Here is a 27,451-nt window from a genome sequence, read left to right as displayed (position 1 = left end):
GAAGAAAAATGACGACTTAATGAGGTTTTACTGTATATACATACAAATACAGTCAAACCTCGTTAATGAGTCACTCTTGGGAGAGCAAAAATATGACTTAGTAAGAGGAGTGACTTGTTAAATGGAGTAAGCCATAGCTATACCAATTCCTGCCTGAGTAATTGCAATGAGACTTCCAAAAAGTGACCCGGTAAGCGGAGTGGCGTGTTAATCGGGTGACGCACTAACGAGGTTTGACTGTATATATACGTACATTGAGTACATGTTGTTTGCCCCCCCCCCCCTGAGAAAAGTTGAAATGACGGCCCTGGATAAGGTCCTACACCCTGATAAATACTTCTTCTACTTCTTTCTACTTCTACTTACTTTAATCTTCTACTTATCTTTTTTGTGGCAAAAATTGCGTTCTGCTTATACGCACTATAATCCTGTCTCTATACACTGAGTGACGCCCCCAATCAGCAGTTGGTAACTTTCCCCCTCCTTCCATCACCCACAAGGATTAAAATCAGACTGGGCGCAATCAACCTGTTGGGGGAGGTCAAAACACCCCCATTTTTGGCGCAATCGACCGAGCCCCGAGCACCTAATGGTCGAAAATACTTATATTTATACGGGATGTCTGCAAATCTTTTTTTTCCGCATCGGTGCCCCTGACTAACGAAAACCATCGAGGTATGTATTTCTTATTACATGTATATCGAGTTATTGAGTGTTTATTGCTCTTTCATCCACTTAAAAAAAAAATAGAGCCAAATTTTCTACTTTTATTCCGTTTTTCGATAATAAATAATTATAGAATACTTAAATAATTTTTTCATTAAAAAAATCATATGCATTTTTTGAATTCAGAACACAACGAGTCCAGGATGTGGTCGATGATTCCACTCTACGGCTTGACCAGATTTGTAAATTAACTGCTACTCAAAGAAATTTCATGGCCTGTTAATATTATTTAGATTTTACCCGTATTCTTTGGGCTCAAACGCAATGCGAGCTTTCTCCGCCATGTTTTGCTCTCCTGTGAGTGTTCAAATGGGACTTATCAGAAAACCTAATACTACAAACGTCACATTCATGAGGTTTCTCTTCAGTGTGAACTCTCCTGTGCCTTTTTAAATAAGACGTACACAAAAATTTTTTACCACAAACCTCACATTCATGAGGTTTTTCTCCGGTGTGTACTCTCTTGTGCCGCTTCAAGTAAAACGATTGCGAGAATTTTTTACAGCAAACTTCGCATTCGTATGGTTTCTCTGTGGTGTGTACCGTTCCGTGCCTCGTCAGATCGGGTCCACGAGAGAACCTCCTGCTGCAAATCTCGCATACGTACGGTCTTTCTCCGGCGTGTATCATTTTGTGTTGGTTTAAATGGGATCTATGCCGATAACTCTTACCGCACAACTCACACTGATGAGCTTTCTCTGTTGTGTGCATTTTTCTATGCAAGTCCAAGTAATCTATTTGCGAAAATATTTCACCGCAAACATCGCATTGGTGTGATTTCTCTCCCATGTGCATCCTCCTGTGAGTCTTTAATTCTCAGTTACGAACGAACTTCTTGCTACAGACCTCACATGTGTACGTCATTTCTCCGGTGTGCAATCTTTTATGCGTTTCCAAGCGCACTCTGCAAGTCTTTTACCACAGACGTCACATTCATGCAGCTTTACTCCATTGTATACTATTCCTTTGTGCTTTTTTCAAACGTGATATGTGCGCGAATTTTTCATCGCAAATATCACATTCGTGTGCATTTTCTATACAGTGTGGATCTTAACATGAGCAAAACCAAGTAAGCCTGTTGCGTTAATTTTTTGCAGCAACGAGCACACTCATGTGATTTTTCTCCGATGTGGGTCCGATTATAAATAATTAGGCTGAAACGCCGAGCGAGTGTCTTGTAGCATCAGGTTAGAGATAAACTTTTGAATGTATTTTTCGCCGCAGACATCACGTTCAAACGACTCTTCTGATTGAGACAGCCAACGAATGAATGGAGTTGAAAAATCGATAAAAATTTGGATACCAAAAGGATTCACAAATTAAACATGAGCTCAACACTTCCAGGTCATACGCATGAGTATAAAATTGATACGGACACACTCAAGTGTCTTTGAGTTATTGCCTTTTTTGGATGAAGACGTGATTGAGAGAACATCAGGGACTGATAGAGACAACAGCTAGACACCATTCTCTTCATCGAATACAAGCTTTATGTTTCGATTTTCCACGATTTCTTGAGATGCCTGCAGATGAAACAAAAACAGCAGTCATTTTCAGGAAAAATGTCTGCCATTTATTAAAATAATTCATTTGATTATAAGCAGATAAGATTATTTATTCAACGAGTTCAAGTATGAACTAGTTACATTAATGATAAATTTGTGTAATACTGATAGGTCCACATTTTTTTTTATGAACAGTTGTAGAACTCTAGGTTGGTACACTAGACAATGTCGATGTGGAGGTATTGAAAGTAACTCGTCTTATAACAGACGCAACAAATTTGTGAGAGCGAGCATCACATGAAACGAAAATTATTATTCAAGCCGCCAAGCCAGCGTTTTTCATCATTTTAAACCCGCGGCAAAGTAGAACTTCCACAGCACACTTAATTTGACATTTTGAAAGTTGCACTTTTAATTATTAACAATAAAATGATTAATCGTGAATAAATTATCATCAATAATCCGTTTACAAACCAGTGTATTACTATTTTTATAATGAAAAATAATTTAAATTCCTGAAACAAGACTTAATTGATTATGAGTTTGACAAAATTGTAGACTATTCTATTTTCTCGACGGAAACTACTACCTCTTTTAACGGACACCCTTCCGGTGCGGTCAACCCTCTTTTATGGCCGAATAACAATTTTCCCTTGTGTAATATATATATATACATTTCAAACCCCAGATGGTGATCCCTAACGGTCACCTCTCTTTTACAGACGAATTTCTTGTTTGGTATCCGCAAAAGAGAGATTTTATTGCATTAAGGCTTCTAACTTATGTGATTAGTTATTTTTTATATTGCTTATAACAGAAAAACTGGCTTCACACAAATTTGATGTTAAGAAAAGAATTACAGAAGTGTCTCAATAATCCGAGGTGAGCGGGACCGAGACTACCTCAGATTATACACAGGCTGTCCTGAAGTACTAGCACAGCCTTTATCTCATCAACCGTGCGTCGTACAGGTACGATTCCAATTTGAATAATGCACAACAGGCGTCCAAAAACTACCCTGTACCAGTTTTGAGAGTGAAAATACAGAGTGTAACAAAATAAAAATCTAAATTTTTATACTGTCCTCCCTGTGCTTTAACTTTCAATGAGAGGAAGTTGACGCCCTGTCTCTCCTGATGCCAACCAAACAAAAAAAGCTTTTAAGTGCAATATTCGCAGAGGTATTCGAATTCGAAAAACAGGAAATTTAGCCAAGAACAGCGTTAAATGCGGGTAAAACGGTTCTGCCGCATTTAACGCTGTTCTTGCTGCGAGACAACGGGGTGGGTGGACTGGATACATCGTGTAAGTGAAATACACTAATCACACAAGGAAACGCACGTCCTTCATCATCACTCTTTATTTACGGGAGACATTTCACTTAACATGTCGCCAAAGGGCGAATTACAATACTCTTCATGCTTTTGGCATAGCCAGCCATTTTAAAGGCTTCACTTTTATATCGTAACAGTTTTTAGGACGGTTGCTGAGATAAAGACCACGCTAGCACTTACAGGATACCCTGTATACTGAAAATTCAGATTATCCGAAAAAAAATGGGGAAATCTTTCGGGGGGGGGGGAAAGAAGACCACCCTACATTTAGTTTTGGAAAATATACCTTATTTGGCGTGTAATAAAAATTAGGAAAATACAGGGTCTATTCCTGGTTCACTGGACTGATTGGAACTTATTCCCATCTGATGACATTGTTATTGTTTTCTTTGGACCTACGCATTCGCACTTACTCTCTTACCTTTTCAGTTTTTGAGTCACTGAATTGGGGCTGCAAAGACCCATGTCCTCTTCATAATTTGAGCAGACCAAGGCTCCAGCACTGGGTACCCGATATAAAGATATGATTTTGTTTTTCTACACATTTAATTTACTGCGGAGGGGCCCAACGAAGACCCCTTACCCCCAGCCTAGGATTCGAGACCCTTCATTCCCTGGCAAAAAAAGTCTTCAAATTAAAATCACTGGCATTAGTAGGAAAACTGAAGCAAAATACGTTCTTCGCGAAAAACTGAAAGAGTGAGCGAGGCTTTGAAAAATAATTTTGAAAAATTCTAGCATCTTGGATTATTCGGAATCTCGAGCTTTCGAGAACGAAACTCTACTGCATTGCTTTTTTTGTAGCATTTAAGAATGTGCCATCAACCAATTCCCAAACTTAATCAAATGAAAATTTGATATCAGTTTTTTTCACACAAGTATAACCATTTCATATTTATCATTTCAAATTTATCATATACATTTATTAAATATGCTGTAAAAATCAAAGTAATTTAAAAAAAATTAACACTGTTTTGGTAAAACAACTTATAATTAAGCAAGTTAAAAAACTTCAAAATACATCTATATATATGATTAATAATATTATCTGGATTTATCAAATACAAAATAATTCTTTATGCAAAAATATAATATCATGATTGCGAAAGTTTGTCTTTTTCACATCATAAAAAATATTTATAGATAAATTAAAAGTGAAATTAATTATTCTTTTTAGAGTATTTGGGATTTTAACACTTTTCTAAGAATCTGAACATGAAGGTTTAATTTAAAAAATTATTTTATTCAACAATAAATGAATTTATTGTAAGTATGAACTTTTAAACCAAAAATATTTTTTTCACCAACTCTGATTTGACACACTGAATTGACACTCTGATTGAATTTCTAATTATTTCATGAATTCATTTTAATCCTAGAATTTAAAATTTTTTTAATTATTTTGAATTATTGCATTAACTACTCATGAAACTTAATTTAGTGAATATTGTAATAAATGTATAAGGGTACATGAAAAATAAAATATAAAATTTCTTTTTATTAAGCATGAATCATTATATTAAGTCAAAATGTACAAATATAATTAATGTATAGTCATATAAGTACAATTGTGTTTTGTTACTTAAATGTATTAGGCTAACTGTCAAAATAATGTTTACTCTTCTACAGTCTTCTTAACATATATTACTAGGATTAAATTTTTTAAAAAATTGGAAATTCATGCTGTGCATCCAAAAAAAAGTGTTTAAAAAATTGTGTTTTGCAAAAAAAATAAAAATTAAATGATTTTTTTCCTCTAAGGTTTAAATTTTCTTTTCTATTCATAATCCACATTTTCTTTGTGAGCATTTTAGTGAAAATTTCTTTTGAATGTATTGAAAATCTGCAAAGTTACGATATATATTTTCATCATTCTGTTATGATTCCCTTGAAACTCGCCGTCTCAGGGCCCTTACTAGGTTTTTTGTAAAAATTATTCATTCTGATATTGATGCACCTGATATTCTAAACCTTATTACTTTTTATTGCCCACGAATCAATCTTAGAGATGTCGTAATCTTTTTTTATGTTCCTCCATATCGTTCTGATGTTTTGAAAAATTCTCCATTGTACCGATTTCTGAGATGCAATAATACTGATGATGTATATTTTTAACTTTGAATTTTGTATATACTTGTTTTTCTTGTATTCATATATGCAAACTGTAACTGGGCTTTTGCCTGTAGTTTGTATTTAAATAAATAAATAAATAATATTGCTTGAATGGGGTTAGTCTTAGAGACGTCATTTGTGGGGTACGAAAAATATTTTTTTTTCTCAAAAAGTTTTTCAGATTTGTACATGAAACTTTGCACGATCAACAAGGATGGTAGAAGCAATAAACAAAAAATAATAATTGGAATCCGGGATGATGGGTTACATTTCAGTATCTAGTTGAATGATTTGAAATCAGAGAGATCCAGTCTTATTCCGATGAATTTTGTGTTGCGAGCCATAATAAATATATTAATGGTCAAAAAACCATTATTTTTTTCTCCAGTATTTTACTTCATATATTTAGGAAAAATTTAAAATAAAAGTTGTTTTGGTAACTGCTGTGCCTCTGGTCTAAAAATAAGTTAGAAAATTATATTTTTTCTAACGAAAAATTCCACAAAAACAAAGTTTACATAATTTTTTTGCATGTAAATTTCAAATATAAGTGTATGAATTATTTTTATTCATATTCTGTATGTTCTTGTGAATACTTCAGTGAAAATGTCACTTGAATATATTTAAAATTGAAAAGGTTATGATTTATTTTCTCAAACAATGCCGCTTAAAAATTGAACCTCGGAAAAGTCATCTGCATCATTTTTTTGATAAATTTCAACATTTTTTTCTCAAAAAGTTTTAGAGATATGCAAATAATATTTCACGCGGTTAATAAGGATGGTAAAAGCAACAAATAAAAAAAATCATTGAAATCTGAGACTATTGGTGTCATGGCTGGGTGATTTGACATGGAATGACCCTAATTTTTTCTTAAAATGTTCTATTTTGAAAAAAAAATGGTATGTTGGGACCGCCTAAGCATCTTTTTTCATTTATTCACTAAATTTACTGATAAATTTCATTTTACCAAAGAGGCCACGAAACCCCAAGAGCACTGGTTGTGCACCACTGCTTTAATCAATCTGATTTACAGAGAAATGCGTTAATGACTATTTACAGGTTAAAGATGATAAATAATGACTATTTACATAATTTTCCTAAGAATATGAAATTCGTCCTCTATTAATAATGCAATATTTCAAAATATACCTGACAACGTGCAACTCCACGTTAAAAAACTCCAACATCCATTTTCAATAAAAGAACTAAAAGATACATTATCTTCACTATTAAAGTTAGCTAAGGATATTTTAGCAATAGCCTATGGTTACTTTAGCATGAGTCCCACGCTTGGTGAAGCTGCTTCTGATGCTTGCAGAACTTGTTCCGTAGAGAGCACTTCATAGTAGGAGGTCCCATCTATCAGCTGATGGCAGCACCATAACAAGCATTACATAGAAATAAACTTCATGTTACAGGTTCACAATACGAACACGCTGATTCCAACATGTACCAATTCATTAGAGGTTCCATTGGGAATATAGACATGGTGTATGTGTGGTTTAGTAGTAGGAAGTGCTGTAGAAGCTCTGATACGAACAAAATATTCGGGCGTGGGTCTTACGGTTGCCAGACGTCCATATACACAACCCCCTAGAGCAGTGGTTCCCAACCGGCGGTGCAGGAGAGCATTTTTGGAGGTAAGAGATGGAGAAAAAAAATTCAACATGTTCACTGATTATTCAGAAAAATTAAAATGATGATAGAAAAACTGAATTTTTTAATTTCTAAAAAAATATGAATCATACCAATATTTTGATGCCTCACCTTCTGAATTCTACTCTCAGAAATGTGTCATACAACATTTGCGTGGTAAAAGTTTCATTATCGATTAATCGCACTTGTTTTCAATTTTGGTTGAAAAAAAATACCATTATTTACTTAAACTATTTCGTAGTTTGTTTACATTGGTACTTTGTGTTATTAGCTCGTTGTGTATAGATTTGATGCTGTCGTGAACACTCATCACTCAGGAAAAACATTAAAATATTAAGTCACGTTCAAAGAAACATTAATTTATAGTTGTTGCGGCTGGAGTCAATAAAAGAAGAACTATTCAATGTGAATCTGTTTTTCCAAATCTCAGAAAAGTACGTTTTTTAGTTTCGTTTTGAATTAATTTTAAAAAATAAAAAATGAAATCAAAATTACACATCATCTATAGCCGGAAAAACATTATAAAATAGGTACAATAATTCATAAAAATTAATTATTGGATAATTAATGTAATCGATCACAGAAAAAAAAGTATCATCTAAGGGAGTGCGGGAAGGGAAAAAGGTTGGGAACCACACTGCACTAGAGAGTATGCAGGGATGGATTTTGCATTGAATATTCATAAAGTACAAAGTTACTTGGGGAAGGGGACTCACGTGGCCTGAGCCCCTGGGTTTCAGTACATGTGGGGAGAGCCTGAGTAACGTGGTGGTAAGATGCTCGTCTACCACCGTGAAGGTTGCTGTCACGATCCTGGGTTCGAACTGAACAGAGAATATAGATAAGATATTTTCTCCAACGAACTTGAGGCGACCACCGATAGACAGCCTAGCGCCTTCATTTTCAACCTATCTCATTAATGACAGTAAATTGCAATATAGCGATATGGCCAGAGTTAGTGTTTGGTGAAGTTGTACCTATGGCGAGTGCTGTATTTAAATAAACTTTCCATTTGAACTGTTTTTTAAATAAAATTAATTTTTTGAGTATTCCATTTCACGAAAATTATTGCATTGTCACAGGGGGGGGGAGGCACCACCCCTCCTCCCGAGGTGAAAGCTTGACATTCTTTGTTATTGAGAATCTCCACGCCAATGTTGGCATATCTGTTTCATTCTATACATCTTAACCAACGGCAACAACAACAATCCATACAGCAACAACTTTTTTTCTAGAGTTACATACACGTAATAACCTCGTTTTGGATATCATGAAAAATTTTGGTAAGCTGCACTGATATTTCAAAATAAACGAACAACAATACTGGAGAGATGTTAATCTCCAACACATTTTACCAGACAAGTGACCAGAATTTTCAGCATCCCCCCCCCCCAAGCTTTCTAACATTCCATCTGTGAAGAAGATGAGAATCCGCACACAAAAACTTTCATATAATATGCAACATCATTTGTCATCGGCAGGAGCTAATGAAGTCATCAAGAGAGAACTCCAGCAGCATACGGAATAGCAGAAACCAGTATATGGAGCTAGTAATAAAGATACTGCTTCATACTTTAACATAACATCCATAACAAACAAGTTCGAATTTGTTGATTGTAAATTTTTTTTTAATGTTTTAACGTAGGCTACCTGTTGCATTTGGGAAATGATCAGTAAATCACGGAATAAAAAACAGGTGACTCAAAGTTAGCCAGAAATTTAAAAGAAAAGAGACATTTTGCAAAAATGGCATATTTGAATCAAACTATCAAAAACATTAGAGGAAAATATAATTAAACAAGTACAGTAGAACCTCAGAGTAACGAACCAATAGGAGCTGAATGTCGTCCGTTTTAATGAAAATGCAGTTTATAACAAATAATTCTTATAGGGGGTGTAATGCAGCAAGGTGAACATCAATGAAAATGCAGTAGTTACCTACAAAAAAATGTTTATTATACATCAAATAAAAAGTAGTCTTTTATATAGGTTGAATTTAAAAAGATGTGTTCATATATAATGCATTAATTTCAATTTTCCGGCTGGTGAACAAATGAGTCATGCGGCACATACATGTTTATGTATAACAACACAACAATTGATATTTAATAGCTTGATTGGAAATTTAATTTGCTTATTTTATCTGATCAGAAAAAAAGATAAACATCCTTTATTATTATTACAGATTTTTTTAACTGTCTGTTATAATGAAGTTATATTGTAATTTTTCACATTAAAATTTAATAACAAACCGAGAGAAACTCCTAAAATTGAATTGACCAAGTTTTTATGTATTTCGAATGTGGGGGACTAAAGTTTTGGTTGATTAGGAATAATTCTCCATTTGTGTTGCAAGGAATTTTTTCTAATTGGATTGAAAATTCATGGAACAACTTACCTACTCTTAACATGAATCTCCCATGACAGACACCTTTGACAGGAAATTTGATACCTTGGTGGGAATAATCGCGAAACAATCTTCACTTTAATGAATGATGACCATGTTCTTATATGGGCAGTGTATAATCTCTTTTAGCCCTAAAGCGTTTGTATTATATGTATGTGTATTTTATGTTTGAACATTATATGTGTACAAACGAGTGCAAGGCAAACTTCAAAGAATCAGCTGGAATACATTGTGGAGTACCAGCTCATTTACATGAAGACATTTCTTGAGTTTTAGTTACAACACAGAGAAGATTGTACTTAGTCTGGTGTAACGAGGTATAAAATCCATATAACTTTTCAAACTTGCTTTCCTTGTAAATGATACAGCCTCCACCTATTTTTTCTGATGAAAAGTTCTACCTAGAAAGTGAATCTCTGACTTAACCAAGTTTCAAGATCTGAATTATCACACAATCATACTGAAAAACATAATGTTTGCGGCAATGATGTTGAAAATCGCTACAGATCAGTCATATCCATTGACGATAAGATATAGCTTCTACTGGTCCATTCAATCAAGGGTTCGCTGTATATCCAAAGAAACAAAAATCACAAAATTTTTATACATGAACATGTTAAAATAAACGTTTCCTTGCACAACAATATTATGGAAAATTTTTGATTTATACTATGGAAAAATGTATTTCTATGGATTTCCCCCATTGTGAACTCTTTTGTGCTTCTTTAAAATTAGGTTTTTGGAAACTTTTCATCACAAACGCCTCTCTCATACAGCGTCTCTCCAGTGTGAACTCTTTTGTGAGACTTTAAACTTTTGTTATAAGAAAATTTTTTATTACAAACATCACACTCATACGGTTTTTCTCCAGTGTGAACTCTCTTGTGAGCCTTTAAATTTTCGATTCGAGAAAACGTTTTATGACATACATCGCACTCATATGGCTTCTCTCCAGTGTGAACTATTATATGAGTTTTCAAATAGCTGATATGAGAAAATGATTTATCACAATAATCACACTCATATGGATTTACTCCAGTGTGACCTACTTTGTGAATCATTAAGCTTTTGTTATAAGAAAATTTTTTATTACAAACATCACACTCATACGGTTTTTCTCCAGTGTGAACTCTCTTGTGAGTTTTTAAATTTTCCATTCGATAAAACGTTTTATGACATAGATCACACTCATATGGCTTCTCTCCAGTGTGAATTATTTTATGCGTTTTCAAATAGCTGATATGAGGAAATGATTTACCACAATAATCACACTCATATGGATTTACTCCAGTGTGACCTATTTTATGAATCATTAAACTTCTGTTATAAGAAAATTTTTTATTACAAACATCACACTCATATGGCTTTTCCCCAGTGTGAACTCTCTTGTGAGTCTTTAAATTACCCATTTCAGAAAACGTTTTATGACAAAGATCACACTCATACAGTTTCTCTCTAGGGTGAATTCTTTTATGAGTATAGAAAAGGTGAATCTCAGAAAACTTTTCACCACAAAAATCACATTCATATGGTTTCCCTCCAGTGTGAACTCTTTTGTGAGTCTTTAAATTACCCATTCGAGAAAATTTTTTATGACAAAGATCACACTCATACAGTTTATCTCTAGGGTGAATTCTTTTATGAGTATAGAAAAGGTGAACCTCCGAAAACTTTTCACAGCAAAAATCACATTCATATAGTTTCCCTCCAGTGTGAACTCTCTTGTGAATTGTTAAACTTGTGCTGCGTGCAAATTTTTTATTACAAACATCACACTCATATGGTTTTTCTCCAGTGTGAACTCTCTTGTGAGTCTTTAAACTTATGTTATGAGAAAATTTTGCATCACAAACATCACACTCATAGGGCTTTTCCCCAGTGTGAACTCTCTTGTGAGTCTTTAAATTACCCATTTGAGAAAACGTTTTATGACAAAGATCACACTCATACAGTTTTTCTCTAGGGTGAATTCTTTTATGAGTATGGAAAAGGTGAATCTCAGAAAACTTTTCACCGCAAAAATCACATTCATATAGTTTCCCTCCAGTGTGAACTCTCTTGTGAATTGTTAAACTTTTGCTGTGCGCAAATTTTTTATTACAAACATCACACTCATATGGTTTTTCTCCAGTGTGAACTCTCTTGTGAGTCTTTAAATTACCCATTTTAGAAAACGTTTTATGACAAAGATCACACTCATACAGTTTTTCTCTACGGTGAATTCTTTTATGAGTATGGAAAAGGCGAATCTCAGAAAACTTTTCACCGCAAAAATCACATTCATATAGTTTCCCTCCAGTGTGAACTCTCTTGTGAATTGTTAAACTTGTGCTGTGCGCAAATTTTTTATTACAAACATCACACTCATATGGTTTTTCTCCAGTGTGAACTCTCTTGTGAGTCTTTAAACTTTTGTTATAAGAAAATTTTTTATTACAAACTTCACACTCATACGGTTTTTCTCCAGTGTGAACTCTCTTGTGAGTCTTTAAATTTTCCATTCGAGAAAACTTTTTATGACATAGATCACACTCATATGGCTTCTCTCCAGAGTGAATTATTTTATGAGTTTTCAAATAGCTGATATGAGAAAATGATTTACCACAATAATCACACTCATATGGATTTACTCCAGTGTGACCTATTTTGTGAATCATTAAACTTTTGTTATAAGAAAATTTTTTATTACAAACATCACACTCATACGGTTTTTCTCCAGTGTGAACTCTCGTGTGAGTCTTTAAATTTTCCATTCGAGAAAACGTTTTATGACATAGATCGCACTCATATGGCTTCTCTCCAGAGTGAATTATTTTATGAGTTTTCAAATAGCTGATATGAGAAAATGATTTACCACAATAATCACACTCATATGGATTTTCTCTGGCGTGACCTCTTTCATGAATCATTAAACTTTTGTTATAAGAAAATTTTTTATTACAGACATCACACTCATATGGTTTTTCTCCAGTGTGAACTCTCTTGTGAGTCTTTAAATTTCCGTTTCGAGAAAATTTTTTACCACAAAGATCACATTCATATGCCTTCTCTCCAGTGTGAATTATTTTATGAATATTCAAATAGCGGATTTGAGAAAACATTCTACCACAAAAACCACACTCATGTGGCTTCTCTCCAGTGTGAACACTTTTGTGAAATGATAAACTTCCTCTTCGAGAAAACCTTCTACCACAAACATCACACTTATACGGCTTTTCTCCAGTGTGAACTCTTTTGTGCTTCTCTAAACATTGGATTTCAGAAAACGTTTTGCCACAAAAATCACATTGATATGGCTTCTCCCCAGTGTGAGCTCTTTCATGAGTATTTAAATGGTCGATTCGAGAAAACATCTTAGCACAAAAATTGCATTGATGTCGCTTTTGTTCAGTGTAAAAGCTTTTGTGCCCATTTGAATCAGAGCTGTTTGAAACTTTTTCCATGCAGCAATCACCCTTATGTGGATCTTCAATATGGAAGAGATCATCAGAGATTGGATCGAAATGCTTCACACTAAATGCCACCAGAATTGGAACACAACTGGAATCGTATTCATCTACACCATAACCATCATGTAATCTCATACAAGATGATTCTTCCATTTCAAGAGAGTAAGAAGCCTGTCAAGGATGTTGTTTCACAGACAGCTGGGGATAAATACGGAATCAAAAAACTTTCCCCTTAACACTTTTATGAGGATCTTCCATTACCTGAAAAAGAGAAGAATTATATCTTCTATCAGTGAATGCATATAGCATTAGAAGTGTGTGTGTGTGTGTATATATATATAGGGGAAAGTAGCATAAATTGGACCACTTCACACATTTTGCTAAATTACCGTCATACTATTCGTCAAAAAATCACCAAACTGACTAGGATATTAGGTACTATATTTATGTTTAAAAATATGGTTACTAAAACTTTATATCATTTCATATTTGGACGGTATCATGAAAACCAAAAAAGTGAAATTGGTCCAACTTAGAAAAATAGTTTCCTAATTTGGTTACCCCTAGTTTTTCAAGTTGGATTAGTTATTGAAAAATTTTAAAGCAGGGTTGGGTTTTTGACATGACAAGCATCAAAAACAGGTTTAAACTGTCAAAAACCTAAATGAATGTTTTTTGATAATATTTTGAACACAATAGGTATATAACATGCTGAAAAACTTACTTCTTTGTATATTACAATATTTTATTTTTTAACATTAATTTATTACTATAATTAAAACAAAATATTTAATTATAATTTGCAATTTTGAATTTTTCAACATAAGAGTCTAGAACATATGAAATATAATTTCGTGGTCCATTTGGGGTCATTCAATTATTACGTCAGCATCGATGGGGGGGGGGGATTTCCGATTTGCTGACTTTTGATAAGGGCAAGGGGGGAGTGGGGGGGGGTTTGGATGATGCTTACGTAATCAACCACCCTTTATGAAGATGTGAAATATTCTTAATGGCATCTTATTCGGAGTGCTAAAAACGGAAAAAACCTTTTGATAGTTATTGGGCACCTGAACTAACATTCTACCCATTGATAAGTCCCCTACAGCAGGGTTTTCCAACCAGTGTTCCACGAGAGCTTTTTTGAGGTTCCAACGGAATCAAAAGGGACGGAACCCTGGTAGCTTGAAAAATTTTGTTGTTACTGTTTCACCTGAAGCAATTTTTTATTTTTATTTCTGTTGAGAACGGGTACTCTAAAATAATTCAGAGAAAATATTGGATAATCGACTAGTAGAAGACAAACAATATTCTTGTTGGCTCTTTTCTTTCTTTCTTCCTATTCTCGTACACAAGTCCTTCAGACAACAACAGTCAACATGACTTCCTGAGAATTGGTATTCCCAAAACTCTCAAGACCCACATGAGGATTTTTATGAGGGTCTTCCTTCAAAGATTCAGAAGTATTAAATTGTTCCTTTGCATTCTGTGCCCCCACCAGATTCCTCCATGCTACAAATTCGTTACCACAAATGGAACCTCGTTTACACAACGTTCAAGAGGCCACATCAAGACGTCGTATAAGGGTGAAAAACGTACAATTGAAACTTCTTTGAAAATGACTTCCCCCCCCCCCCATCCCATAGACCTCACAGAAAATATCACAAAAATTTAATGGTTTAATTTCATTTTGTTTGTTATATACTAATAATTCTTGAGCAAAATTAGCCACAATATTTAATTTTTCAAAACAATATTATAAATTACTTAAATAACAAATTTGCATTTCATCACCGTTTCTTAAATCCTGAGTATTCTTATATTTATACAAAAATTGGCACGTTTTCAAAACAAATAACTTCAATTGGTCGATGCGTTTCGGCTCTTCAATGGAGAGCCGTCATCAGGACCTCGTGGTCAGAATTCACTCGAATGAGTCGTGGAGAGGTGATGTTTACGTCTGGTCGTCCGAAGAGTTCGCCTTTGTATTTGCTGCGACCAGACGTAAACATCACCCCTCCACGACTCATTCGTGTGAATTCTGACCACGAGGTCCTGATGACGGCTCTCCATTGAAGAGCCAAAACACGTTGACCATTCGACCAATTGAAGTTATTTGTCTTGAAAACGTGTCAATTTTTGTATAAATTAAAACCAGGCAAAGTTTCTAATTTTTGTGATAATATTCTTATATTGTTGTTCTTCTGAAGATTTGAAAACAAAAAATGCAACTTTTCACTTTTTTAAAAAGTTTTTTTTTTTTTTGTTTTCCATATCTAAGCAAAGCAGATAATAGTTGGACACTGAGTCCAACTCTCTAAAAGTTGTCTAAAAGAGAAGAACCGAAATACTGGATATATATATCGTTTCTCAAAGTCTCTCAGGGGCATTGCCAACCTTTGTCAAGGGCGTCGAGGTAAGCTGTCAACATTGCTGATTGCATATTCAGTGCTTTAAAGGGGTATTTTTTTAAAACTATTCTGAACATGGCTGTAACCAGAGAGGAACTTGGGAGTTCTGGTGACTGGGCACTGGACCACAGGGGGCAAAAATTTCACTCTTTAACTTCTCCCCAACATTAAAAGGGGGGGGGGCTTTTTAATGCACGTTTGCCCCGGCTGACCAAGCATCTGGTTGTGGCCTCTGACACAATACCTCTGTCAACAATCAGTCAATTAGTCTATCATCAAAGTTTAGGGCTTTTTAGGTGACAATATGCAATAAAAAACAATCATAGTGATACATTTTTGTAATCCACAACAATTACATCGATTCAATGCATACAGATGATCATTCTCGGAAGAAGGTCTCGAGAAAGGCATTGACATTGGCCTGCGTTTTTTTTCTTCCAATTATTCCTTTGTTTAATGTTGAAAGAAAAGCGTCAGGGAAATTTCCCACAAGTGACCATCATTGTATGTGGGTGAATTCACAGAAAATATCAATATTCCCACACATAATCGCTCTCAATCTCTAATCAGTGTTGGTCATGTAACATCCCATGACAAGCAAACATTTAGCATGCTCCAGGAAAACAAAATGGTTAAATGCTGAAAACTGACCATCCTTTCACTTTCGTGTTTTTGCTCAAGTTGGAATTTTGCGCTCCTCTGAGGCCGCAATATCAGTTTGTGCTCTCTTTCATCATAAGGGAAGTGATCCAGCGATTTGGCTGTAGTTTCGTTGTGTTCTTATTTGTTTGAAGCCTCAGTTCGTCTTGTTTTACTCTGTTGAAGCTTAAGAATAAATAGTTTTTGTTCATATTCACTATAGCTAGTGCTGGTTTGGCACCCTGGACCAGGGGTGGGGGTTATATTCACCCTTTCACTTACTTTGACCACTCGTTCCACATTTCGGATGAGAATGGTGTATGCCAAAATTCACACTCAACCCATGACCAAGTACAGTGTAGTAATTTTTACAGAGTAATAAGTAGTAATTAAGTACAGAGTAGTAATTTTTTCCTCTTGTTCTGTATTTTGTAATCAATATTATTTATCGATAAAATCATTAAAATCCACAATTTCATCCAAAGTAGTGACTACGATTTTTATGGGGGGGGGGGGGCAAACATGATTTGTCACCCTCTCCACTTAAATTCTGATGATTTTATAAGAGTATTTTTGTCCTTCACTGATATTTGCCACCCTCCTAAAGTTTGGTGACCGGGGCAGTTGCCCCCTCCCCAGTTTGGCCTTGATTTCATCTGTTTTTTTTACTAGTTTCTTGTTCTTTTGACAGTTTCTTGCATTTCGTGAATTTTAATGTGAATACTTAAACGAGAAATCAGTGATATTGTCTAGTCATAAACTAGTTGTCAAGATTAAAAAACCGTGGGTATTTGTGAAATAATAATTACGTAGCAGTGAAATATGGTAGCCCAGGTCGATAATATACTCGCAAACTGTGTCGCAAGATGTTCAGAGATGTCATGTGTTCAATACCCTCTTTTGTCCTTCACAGTGCTTTTTCTGATACAAGGAACTATTGCGAAAACAGCGCCATGATGATCAAACAGCACATTGCTATTGAAGAAAGTGTGCGCACCAAACGTTTGGCATTCAAACCCCTCTCTGTGAGAAACAAAAGAGCCGTTCGGGATCGGCTGTGAACTGTATAAGTAACAGTCTAATTAGTTTATTGAAAATGAGAAAAATGAATGTGGAGGAGAAAACAAGATTAAATGAGCATGTTTTTCGTTATCCTAAAGTTATGTGCATAACTAGGATGACCATATGAAAAAAAAAATGGACACTTCCATTGATCCATAGCTCATGTTAAAATAACGAATTCCCGATTTAAAAATTTCAAAGTGAGTTTTTTTAGAAAGCTTGACAAAATTAACATTTTTATTAAAACGATGAAATAACTGAATATTATGAAAAATAATTCTGCCCCGTAAAATATGGATCATATGGTCACACTATGCGTAACTCACAAATATATATATTTTTAGACACTTTTATCTAATGCAAGTGAGGATTCTTGTTTCGCAGAGCGAATGCGGACTTCTAGGACACCCTGTATATTGAAGAAATATTCAAAATTTGTTAAGGGTTCCACAGAATAGCCTCGTTACCATTAAGGTTTTCGTGCAAGCTTTCACGTTGGAAAACCCTGCCCTACAGAGCCACTTTAATGATCTCTAAATGTTTCATGGATCCTTCAAGTGCTCTGGAAATGTTTCCGGGCCGCTTAAGTGCTGTGGAACTAAGCCACGCATCAGTCAAGTGATTCTTAATTATGCCACGGATCACTTAAATAATTTGGGAATGTTCCGCAGGTAACTTGAGAGATATGTAGAACCGCACTGGGGGCCGCTTAAGTGCTCTAAAACTGTGCCACAGATCGTTTAAGTGTTCTGTAACTGTGTCGCGGGTTACTTAGGTGACCTTTGAAAGTGATCTTTGAAACCTACCTCAGTGATCTGAAAATGTGCCACGGGCCACTTAAATGCTCTGGAATTTTGCCACTGATCATTTAAGCGATTTATAAATGTGCCGCTTAGTTCATTTTTACAAAATTAGGTTTGGGGGGGGGGGGGCAAGCCACATCAGATAAACTTCAGGGCCACATTTGGTCCACGGTTCAAAGGTTTACCATATATGGCTTAAAGGGTGGGTCGCAATGAATTTTTTAAAGAGAAATTTTGAGTTCTTACCCTTCAAATAGCATAGAAATTAACAGAAATCAATTATAATAACACATAAAGGTATTTTCTTCCTAAATTTTAATTTTTAAAAAAATATATTTTTTCGTCTGGGGGGGGGAGGCGCACGAGACCCCTATGCCCCCTCCCATGCACGTTTCTGATCCCAACAATATGCGTTAGGAGGTAGGGGGCATTGATGACAAAATTTTGCTGACAAGTGGGGGGTCAAAAATGGCTAAAATTTTGCTTACGTAATACTTGAACGGCCCCTTTTATCTAAGCTACTGATTACCTGTTTTCAATTTGCTAAGTGGAATAGAGCTGCTTATTCAAAATATGTATGATAGGGGCATCACAGTGTTAAGTTTTAGACTTCAGAAATTATAAATCAGTATTAAAATAGTAAAAAACTTATTGTCAATATTGTCAAATAGTTTTTTAAACCTGATAGATATGCTAAATAAAAAACACTTACTTTTTTAGATTAAAGGGTTTTATATTCGAAATTATAATTACTGAGAATCTATTTTGATATTTTAAATTTTCTGATCCGCCCAAAATTTTATTCCATGTAAAAATTCTCACGCAGAAACTGTTATAATACACTAATTAAACTCATTTATTTTCATCTAAAAATTTTGTAGAGCTCAGGGTGTATAATTTTGCAGAATTTTAAAGAGTATTTTCAACCAAAGCAGAGCTGACAGGACTCGATACCAAAAGCATTTGTTTTGCACATTTAAAATTAAATACAGCTTCTACTGGAAAACCATTGCATTATAAATGCTAGTAAATATACCATATCATAGTACAGAAGTAAGAATAACTAAGTTTGACTAAGGATAAGTTACAGGAGTTTCTTAAGTATCATATACAAGCTAGCATTGCCAAATTAAATGACATTTTAGTTCTACAATTTAGTATTTTGATTGCTAGATATATTTCAATGCTATGCACAATAAGAGTATCATTTTAAGTATATCAGTGGTTATCTAAATAATTTAATAATAACAGAAATCAACATTACATACATGATGTAATAAACTTTTTTAAACACTTATCTGTTGTAAAAAGAGTACAGCAGATGGTTTATATCAAAGCACATATATAAGCAGTTGAAGAAACTTAGGAAGGTCAAGAATCATCTTGAATCAGAGAATGCCAAATCATTCCATAGTTTTCCCTTTCGTGTTTATGCTATGCTTTATTCAAATTGTATATTTTATAAGAAAAAAAAACAATATATATTTTTGTCCAAAATAATTCTGTAGAGAGTAGAAAATTATTTCGGAATCATATTAAATATTTATTCTTTGTATAGCATAATCACTTTAAACGTTACATGCAATTAACGTGCACATTTCCAATGTGTGTGTGGGAATTTTTATATTGAAAAACAATATTTGAGGTTTTTGACAGTGACTTTATGTCATGATCTTCTACTGCCGAAATATCAGGCACAATGAATGAGTTAATCACTTTATTCGATTTTCTTAATAGAAAATTCTATATTGCCTCCCAAACTCTTACCTCTGATGACTTGTCCAACATAGATAATATTTTTTCTAATTCTACCTTTCAAGCCAACTAGGATATAGTCATTTACTTTTAATTTTCTTGTATCAAGTCTCTCATTCCGAAGCAATCTTCATCTCTTAAAGATGAACCATTAGCTTTGGACTCTTCTGAACTATAAAAAAATATCTTGTAGAAGAATGATTGTGATAAATTATTGCCTTTTTCATTTTTCCTCACATTAATGCTCCTGTTGTTTTTAAAAATCAGCTGTTCATTGTATGTAGTGTTTATTGGCCCCATCGCATCTTTTTACTTATTGTGGCTTCGAAAAGGAGCCTGAGGTAGCAGTGAAACAGTTTGAAGTGATTTCACAAAAGTTTCCGGGGCTTCTGCTCTTACCCTGTTATACAATTGTGAGATATTCACACCCCATGCACCACTGGTGGCTGAACTATTCTGGTGATTCCTGTTTGTGCCCATTATCTTCTGGTATTCCTTTTGGACTGTGGTGTAGCCACTCTCATATTCTCATCAACGTTAAATACTCGAGAATTGTTTAGTATGTTTTTTCATAAAATTTTCTAAAAGGTCAAAGAGTCGTGCCACTCTTTTTTCATTGAATAAAATTTAATATAGTATGTATTAAAATCAGCGTTCACCACTGCATGATGCTGTCTGCATAATAGGAATAGAGTACGCCTGAGCAATGGAGGAACTTGACTTACATTTTCCCACTCAAACTGGATGGTCACGTGGTCTGTATCTATCGATATGTTCTTGTAGGTTCTCTTACATTAGTTGTATAATAAATGTTTAATTATCTTTGAATTGTGAAGGAAGTGTTGCCTTTAACAGCCTCATTTTCTTCACAAAAATTGGTGACCCGGCCGATCCCGAATGCTCTTCCGATCAAATTCCATTCTGTCTCCACCGTTACCTGTCATGGCGACGAATGTGAAACTACCACCTTTCTGGAGCCATGAACCTAAACTCTTCTTCAGTAGAGCAGAGTCCTTGTTCTTCATTCACAAGATCAAAGATGATCTCACGAAGTTCCAACTCATCATCAGTGCGCTTGGCCCAGACGAACTGAAGCTTGCGAAACCGCTACTTCAATCCACGGATGCAACCGAATGCAAATACAAGAAACTCAAGGATACTTTAATTTCCAAATATGCCTAATCGAAGCAACCCAAAACCAGACTACTGCTACAGCTCTCTCTTGGAAGTTGACATCCTACAGTCCTTATATAAAGTAATCTTGGACGTTTTGTTTTCACATTAACTGCATTTATCCAACTAGTGGGAGAAAAATCTATGGGTACATTTCTTCCCAAGTCGGACCTATGCAATAAGACGGCTCTTCAGCACATGCCATCATTGAATCACAAAAACTTGCACACGATTTCTCAATTTGGCATGCTGATTCATCGTTTCAAACGCACTCCAACATATCATCAGCAGCCTACCAGCCTAGTTTTGTTGGATATGGGCCTAGTCATCATTGGCACCAGAACTTCGGCGCTAATTTTTTATAAGGACCACTCAAAATATGTGATGCCATTAACTCTGAGTATTACTCTATGGGCATTATCACAAATTATGGACATAGCAGAAAACGAGATAATGCTATCCAGTAGTAATCTTGTGATAGCGTCCGATACAAGACTGGTTTATATGGATGGCACACAGACTCTCGAAAGAACCAGTAGGCATTTGTGGTCTTGCGGCAGGATGACTTTCGTGAAGTAGCTTGGAAGGGAGGGCTTGAAACTGAGAGCAGTGTCTTTCAGGCTGAGATACATGCAATTTTAATGGGCACAATACGGGCAGCATCCAGTGCTCATATTTTTAGATAGTGCATCAAGTCTGTGGGCAATGAAAAAAAATTCACGTTCACCGTATTACAATGTTGGAGAGATTCGCTGCATCTTCTGTGGAAATCCAAGAATATGGCCGGCCTGGGTGAAAGTGCACTCTAGGGTACCTGGCAATGAGCAAGCTGACCAACTCGTAAACGAGGCTACTAACCTTCAAACTCCAAATGAACATTTACGGCAAGGGAGTTTGCCCACAGATTATTGCAGGAGTATCTGCTGAAGACGTAGCAATCTAGTTGGGATTCCAATTTGGCGAAAGACTCCAAAGGCCAATTTGGTCCGGTGGTAACATCATGTTTGGCCTAGAGAAAACCCATTAGTGATCACAGAGCACGGCCTATTTCCGATCTATTTAGAATGGTTTAAGTGCTCAACTCTCTATGCCTTTAATTGTGGAGCTTCTGGATCCATCTGGCACTATGCAGTGCAGAACGACCCAGTTCCACTTCGGTTAGATGTCAGAGCCTCATACCTTAGCCTGAAAGATAAGGACCCTTGGTAGTCCTATGAACTTCTGCTGCCTGATAGGTCTTGTGATTTGTCAAGCTCCCACTTATGGTTCAACTTATCTAAATTCTTCAAAATTTTAAATATTTTCATTATGCACCGTTAATTAATTATTTATTATTTTAGTGGTGGGGACTGCTAAGTTATGCATGGATTATCATGGCCAACAACAAAGAAACAACTGGCAACAAAAATAGGCCTATTCTTTTGATGTAATGGTTGTCATTGGGACATTGTTGACAACAGGTATTATGAACTTGCTATGAAGCTTCCACCCACAATAAATGGCCACGCAAAGTGTTGCTTCAACATGGCAATGCATGTCCCCACAACAGCCATCAGACCCGCGCAACCTCAGGCTTCACAGTGTTGTTACACTCACATGATCTGGGTCCTTGGGACTACATCATGTTTGAGAAAATGAAAACAACTTGTGAGGTCAACAAATGCAATGTGATACAGTATTCTAGGCTATTGTCCCTAGATGGTGCACCAACGCACCCACAGAATAGTTCATCACAGGTGTTCAAAAACCCTCAGTTAAATGACAGAACTGTCTGCACATGAATGGGGAGTATGTGTGATGAATGTAATACCCAGTTTATTTATTTTTTAAATATTTTCCACCCTGTGACTGCATTTGCGCCAATCATTTCTGTATCAAATCTATCCTGAATTGGGGGCCGCTATGGTTGTCGAGTGGTCATAGTGATGGACTCGCATTGCAAGGATATGGGTTTGAACCCCACTTTTGCCACAGTGGTGGTAGACTGAAGTTAGTTTTCTGTGGTTCCAACTTTAAGGTGTAACACGAGGGGCCTGCCAGTTACTGATATTATGATGGAAAGTCCCGCATATTGCCAGCAGGGATTCCGCACGGGATTGTCATTGAACTAAGAATGTGAAAATATTATGCAATATTAAATTGTGATAAATGTTTTGCAATTATACAAGAAAAGATGTGCAATGCCATTTACCTTTATGCCATCTGATGGCCACGGACCACTTTATGGTTAATAACTTCATGATAAAAATCGATGTGCAATAGGCCTATTGTTGTGTACCCTGGATAGGTCTTCAATGTTTACTCCTCCTTGTTGCCAACTTCCATGTGTCAAAAGTTGAAATAGTGTTTTATTACGTATATGCCGAAAAATGAGTACGGAATGAGTTTTACTATTTGTATATGCCAAGTTTTTACAGGCTACTGATCCTGCTATCTGATTGGATGTTGACATGGGAAGAATCCCTTAAAAGGTCACCACTGTGCTGAGAAGATAGAAAAATGCACAAACGTACACAAAAATCTGTTTTTGTGTATGTTTGCATGTTCCGGTGATCCAACAATCTAATCAAGTTTAGGCATAATGGCTTAAGGCCACCAGGCTCTTGTTCCTGTCGGTCTTAGAACGAGTGAGATGCTAGTCTTCTCTTCGAGACACCAACTCCTCACCTATCCTGAAGCCTAGTCATGTATAGCTCACGTGAAGAAAGCAGATCTGTCAGGACGGTGGGGCAGAGCTCGAACCTCGACCACTTGGGACATACGCTGGTGATACTCTTACAGCTGAAGAAAGGAGGCGCTGACACGTAGATGTGACGAACCTCGTCTAACAGACTGACAGATCGTGAGACCTAATCTATTAATGTGCAATATTTACTAAAGTCTTCCCGAGAGAGGCTTACAATGATAAAAATTTTCAATCATAATGAGAAACATTGGTGGCAGATGGAAGTACTAGACATAACAATCATTACACAGAAACAAACTTCACATCAGGTTCACAACACATACACACACATTCCAACATGTACCAATTCGTTAAAAGTTTTGCAGAGGAATATGGACGAGGTGCATGTGTGGTTTAGTAGTAGTATCTTGAAATAGGAGCATAATTTCTAGTATTTAAAGCAAGCATGGTGACAAAGTTGATATTTGGCAACTGATGAATATATTAGTGACAATACAAGATCAGCGTTCCTCCTAATTTTTTTTCTGCGCCTGATTTGTACAGATTTATGAACAGTGTGGAAAGTGGCCATTACATGATTTCTTCTTCAACTGTAACTTTGAAGCTAGTCATTAAAAAAACAAACAAATGAAAGAAATAAAGTTAGCTTGAATTTGTTACTCGCAGCGATTTATTCCTCTCCCTGATGATTTGCAAATTGTTGAACAAGATGAAAGAGCATCGATAGTGAGAGCGGATACATTTTCTCCTTAATTAATAATAATTTCATAGTTTCATAAATGATAACCAATATTTATAAACGTCTATAAAATTAGTTGAATTCTCTAAAGTTTAAATATGATAGGCCTACTATTTTACACATGAGATTAAATTAAGGCCCTCACTAATTTTGGCCAGCTGTCAAGTGTTTTCACTTTCAATGAACTTGTTGACATCATAAACAAACTCTGCCTTTTTCCCACCAGAGGGAGCTATCAATACAGATATTTTAAAAGAAATGAAAATTTCCATCACAATGCATTGTTGCCCTGTAAAATTTTTCTTTCCATATTTATTGAACCTGTTCGGAACAGCTTCGGTATAGGGGACACGCCAAGTTGGCGACTTTTTTTCTGGCGATAAGTTGCTATCGTTGGCGCTCTCTGGTTTGTTGTTGTTCCAGAATATTCGAAGAATTCTGCGAGGCAGTGGCGCTGGTGGTTGTTTTTCCATGTTCCTAGCATCCTAGCGCGTCTTTCAAACGGGTTTTACTGCCATTTTAAAACTGGTTTTCTCTTTTTTCCATTCTATTCTCTCTCTTTTTTTCTTCCAAATGACGTCACCTTATAGCCACAGCGTTTTGAAAAACCGTTGGGATAGTTCTTCATATTTTCTCTTCCATTGCGTATATATATGATGTAGTGTGTGTGTCGGATTAATTGGAATTATTTTGGATATATTTTCCCTCAGGTTGTACCTTTAATATTTTCCAATATTTATTCTTTTCTACATGCAGGATGCCCCTGTATCGTTATTATTTTATTTATTTATTTTACCGTTGTTTATTTATAAGAACCCGGATTCCCGAAAAGAGAGTCCGTGTTTTCATTTATAATTATTTTTTTATTATAATTATGCTTGTTGGTTTTAGCATTTTTATGCTCGCTCAATTCAGCTGTTATTTACGTTTCCATTTCTCTTGTGTTTCGTGATATTTTTCATATTGTTTTCTATGCTGGCGATTTTTTTTTTCGGCGCTCGTAATGTGTCTAACGGCCTTGGCGACTTCTGATGGGGTCGTCAGACATATTTGGCGCCGAAAAAAAAAGTCGCCGAAAATCGCCAACCTGTCCCCTATACAGAAGCAATAAGAAGTAATGAACATTTCTTTCATTTATTTCCATTTTCCCAGAACAGTAAAAAAATACCCTAATAATCTACTGACCTGTGATCGAATGTGAACTTGACACGAATGAATCCACACAAGGAATTAGTGAATCCGTGCAAGGTGGAATCCTAATTGAATCCTTTGATAACAAATTATGACCATTTAATAATGAATATCGACGATCAGGTAAACATCATCGTCTGTGACTTCTTCTTCTTCTTCAATTATACAGGGCTTTATGCCTTCGGGCCATCCCCTGTTAGAGAAAGAATATTCCACAAGAGCATAGAACATGTTATAAAAATATACTAATGAGAGAGTTGCCATCAATCACAGAACACACAGGAATTCCAGCAATTTCCATTCTTCCCTCTTCTTCAGAAGGGTATGGAAGAAAAAAAAAAAAGAAAAAAAAAGGGGAAAGAAAAAAAAACACAAACCAGACGAAACAAACGCAGATGTTATATGAGATGGTGAAGAAGTCTTCAGGCTTAGAGGACGATGCTAAGCCGCTTTAAAATGATATGATCACATGGAGTCCCTGGATGAGTGTGTGGTAACAAAAATGAAACCAAACTACCAAGGCAGAAAAAGACAAAAACCAAACGAGAGAAAGAAAGAGGAGGGGGGGGGGGAGAAACTCACGAGAAACGTTGACTAAGGGTAACAAACCTCTCAAAGCTACAGATAATGCTCTCAGGTCTGCCTGAACAGAATTCGGACCAACAACTAACTGGTGGAGAAAGAGAATTAAAAGTTGAGAACCGAACCTGGGAGAACCTAATACAAGAAAACAAAAAAGGAGAGGAAGTTTCAGGAATCTTGCATTGTAGACAAAGAGGGTTAGCCATTTTCCTAATACGATGGAGGTAATTATTCAAGGGAGCTCTATTGCAAATGAGTTTGTAAAACAAACATTCCAACCTTCTATTCGAAAATAAAGCGGAGAAGTTCTGGCAGCAGTTATAGAAGGAGCTAAACTCAGGAATAGATAAGAGCATTACGGATATTTTCCTTGAAGTGGCGAGAGTAAAGAGAACGAATGTCCTCCACATAAAGGCTAGAAGGTAGAAGATCAACAGTGGAAGAAGCTACAGTTCGAACATGATTGTCAATTGTCTCATTAATGGTAATGCCCGAATGACTTGGGACCCAAATTAGTGATATGCTGTTAACCAAAGAACTAGTATGAACCAGTTGAGCATACAGGAGATGCGTCACCGTAGACGAATGAATAGAAAAATTGTCGAGAGCCATGATGACTGATTTGGAATCCGTAAATATGAATATTGGAGTATTAGAAGATTGAATGAAGGACCTGAGACCTAAAGTAATAGCAAGGGCCTCCGCAGTGAATACTGAGGAGTCTTTATTAATGAACCAAGACTTGATAACTTTAGTAACCAAACAGAAAGCTCCACAAGCCACTTGAGATGATTTAGACGCATCCGTAGCAATTACATGAGCATTCAGCGGCAGAGACTCAATGTACTCTTGGAATATTGCTTGATAAGGGATGGTAGACTTAGTTTTTTGAAAATTAAGACCCTCCGATATGAAATAGATATTCGAGGGTATCCACGGCCAAAAGGAATAAATTGGACGCAACATGGATCTATGGGAAAACCTAATGGTATTATTGAACTGTGATATTTTCCTAGCCAACGATGGAGAGAGGCGACGAAAGCCCGAATCCATATGGTTAGAGTGACCCTGCGTGGGAGAGGCTGTGGCAGAAATACAAGATAACCCAATTCTGAAGAGAATAGAATCCTGAAAGGAGGGTAGGGCGAGAATGGTTCTGAGTTTATCTATGCGAGTTGAAGTAGGGAGGCCTAAGATAGATCTCATCGAGGAATTATA

General features: G+C 35.8%; 1 protein-coding gene across 1 annotated transcript; it reads right to left on the bottom strand.

Annotated features, from left to right (window-relative positions):
• Nucleotides 1-753: 753 nt before the first annotated feature.
• Nucleotides 754-25,934, bottom strand: LOC149068500 (uncharacterized). Its single transcript, XM_089251566.1, has 5 exons — nt 25,646-25,934; nt 10,491-13,453; nt 8,053-8,149; nt 2,192-2,249; nt 754-1,541 (listed from the first exon to the last, which is right to left on the bottom strand). Exons 2-5 carry the CDS (start codon nt 13,343-13,345, stop codon nt 982-984), a joined length of 3,570 nt encoding a protein of 1,189 aa, XP_089107692.1. The 5' UTR covers nt 13,346-13,453; nt 25,646-25,934; the 3' UTR covers nt 754-981.
• Between the last annotated feature and the right edge of the window lie 1,517 nt (nt 25,935-27,451).

This window comes from Pholcus phalangioides, unplaced genomic scaffold, assembly GCF_987345545.1.
Source record: "Pholcus phalangioides strain wild (caught in Gottingen) unplaced genomic scaffold, Ppha-v1.0 ptg000027l_1, whole genome shotgun sequence".
Lineage (NCBI taxonomy): Eukaryota > Metazoa > Arthropoda > Arachnida > Araneae > Pholcidae > Pholcus > Pholcus phalangioides.
Note: the sequence above shows the minus strand (reverse complement) of the source record. Positions and strands in the feature narration are given on the sequence as shown.

What these genes read in the sequence shown, in the direction of transcription:
- LOC149068500 (XM_089251566.1), bottom strand. Translation starts at nt 13,345, where the DNA reads ATGGAAGAATCATCTTGTATGAGATTACATGATGGTTATGGTGTAGAT. An exon ending in AGAGGCGTTTGTGATGAAAA is followed by an intron (nt 8,150 to 10,490) that starts GTTTCCAAAAAC and finishes GTTCGAACCCAG; the next exon opens with GATCGTGACAGCAACCTTCA. An exon ending in TGTATTCGATGAAGAGAATG is followed by an intron (nt 1,542 to 2,191) that starts GTGTCTAGCTGT and finishes TTCGTAACTGAG; the next exon opens with AATTAAAGACTCACAGGAGG.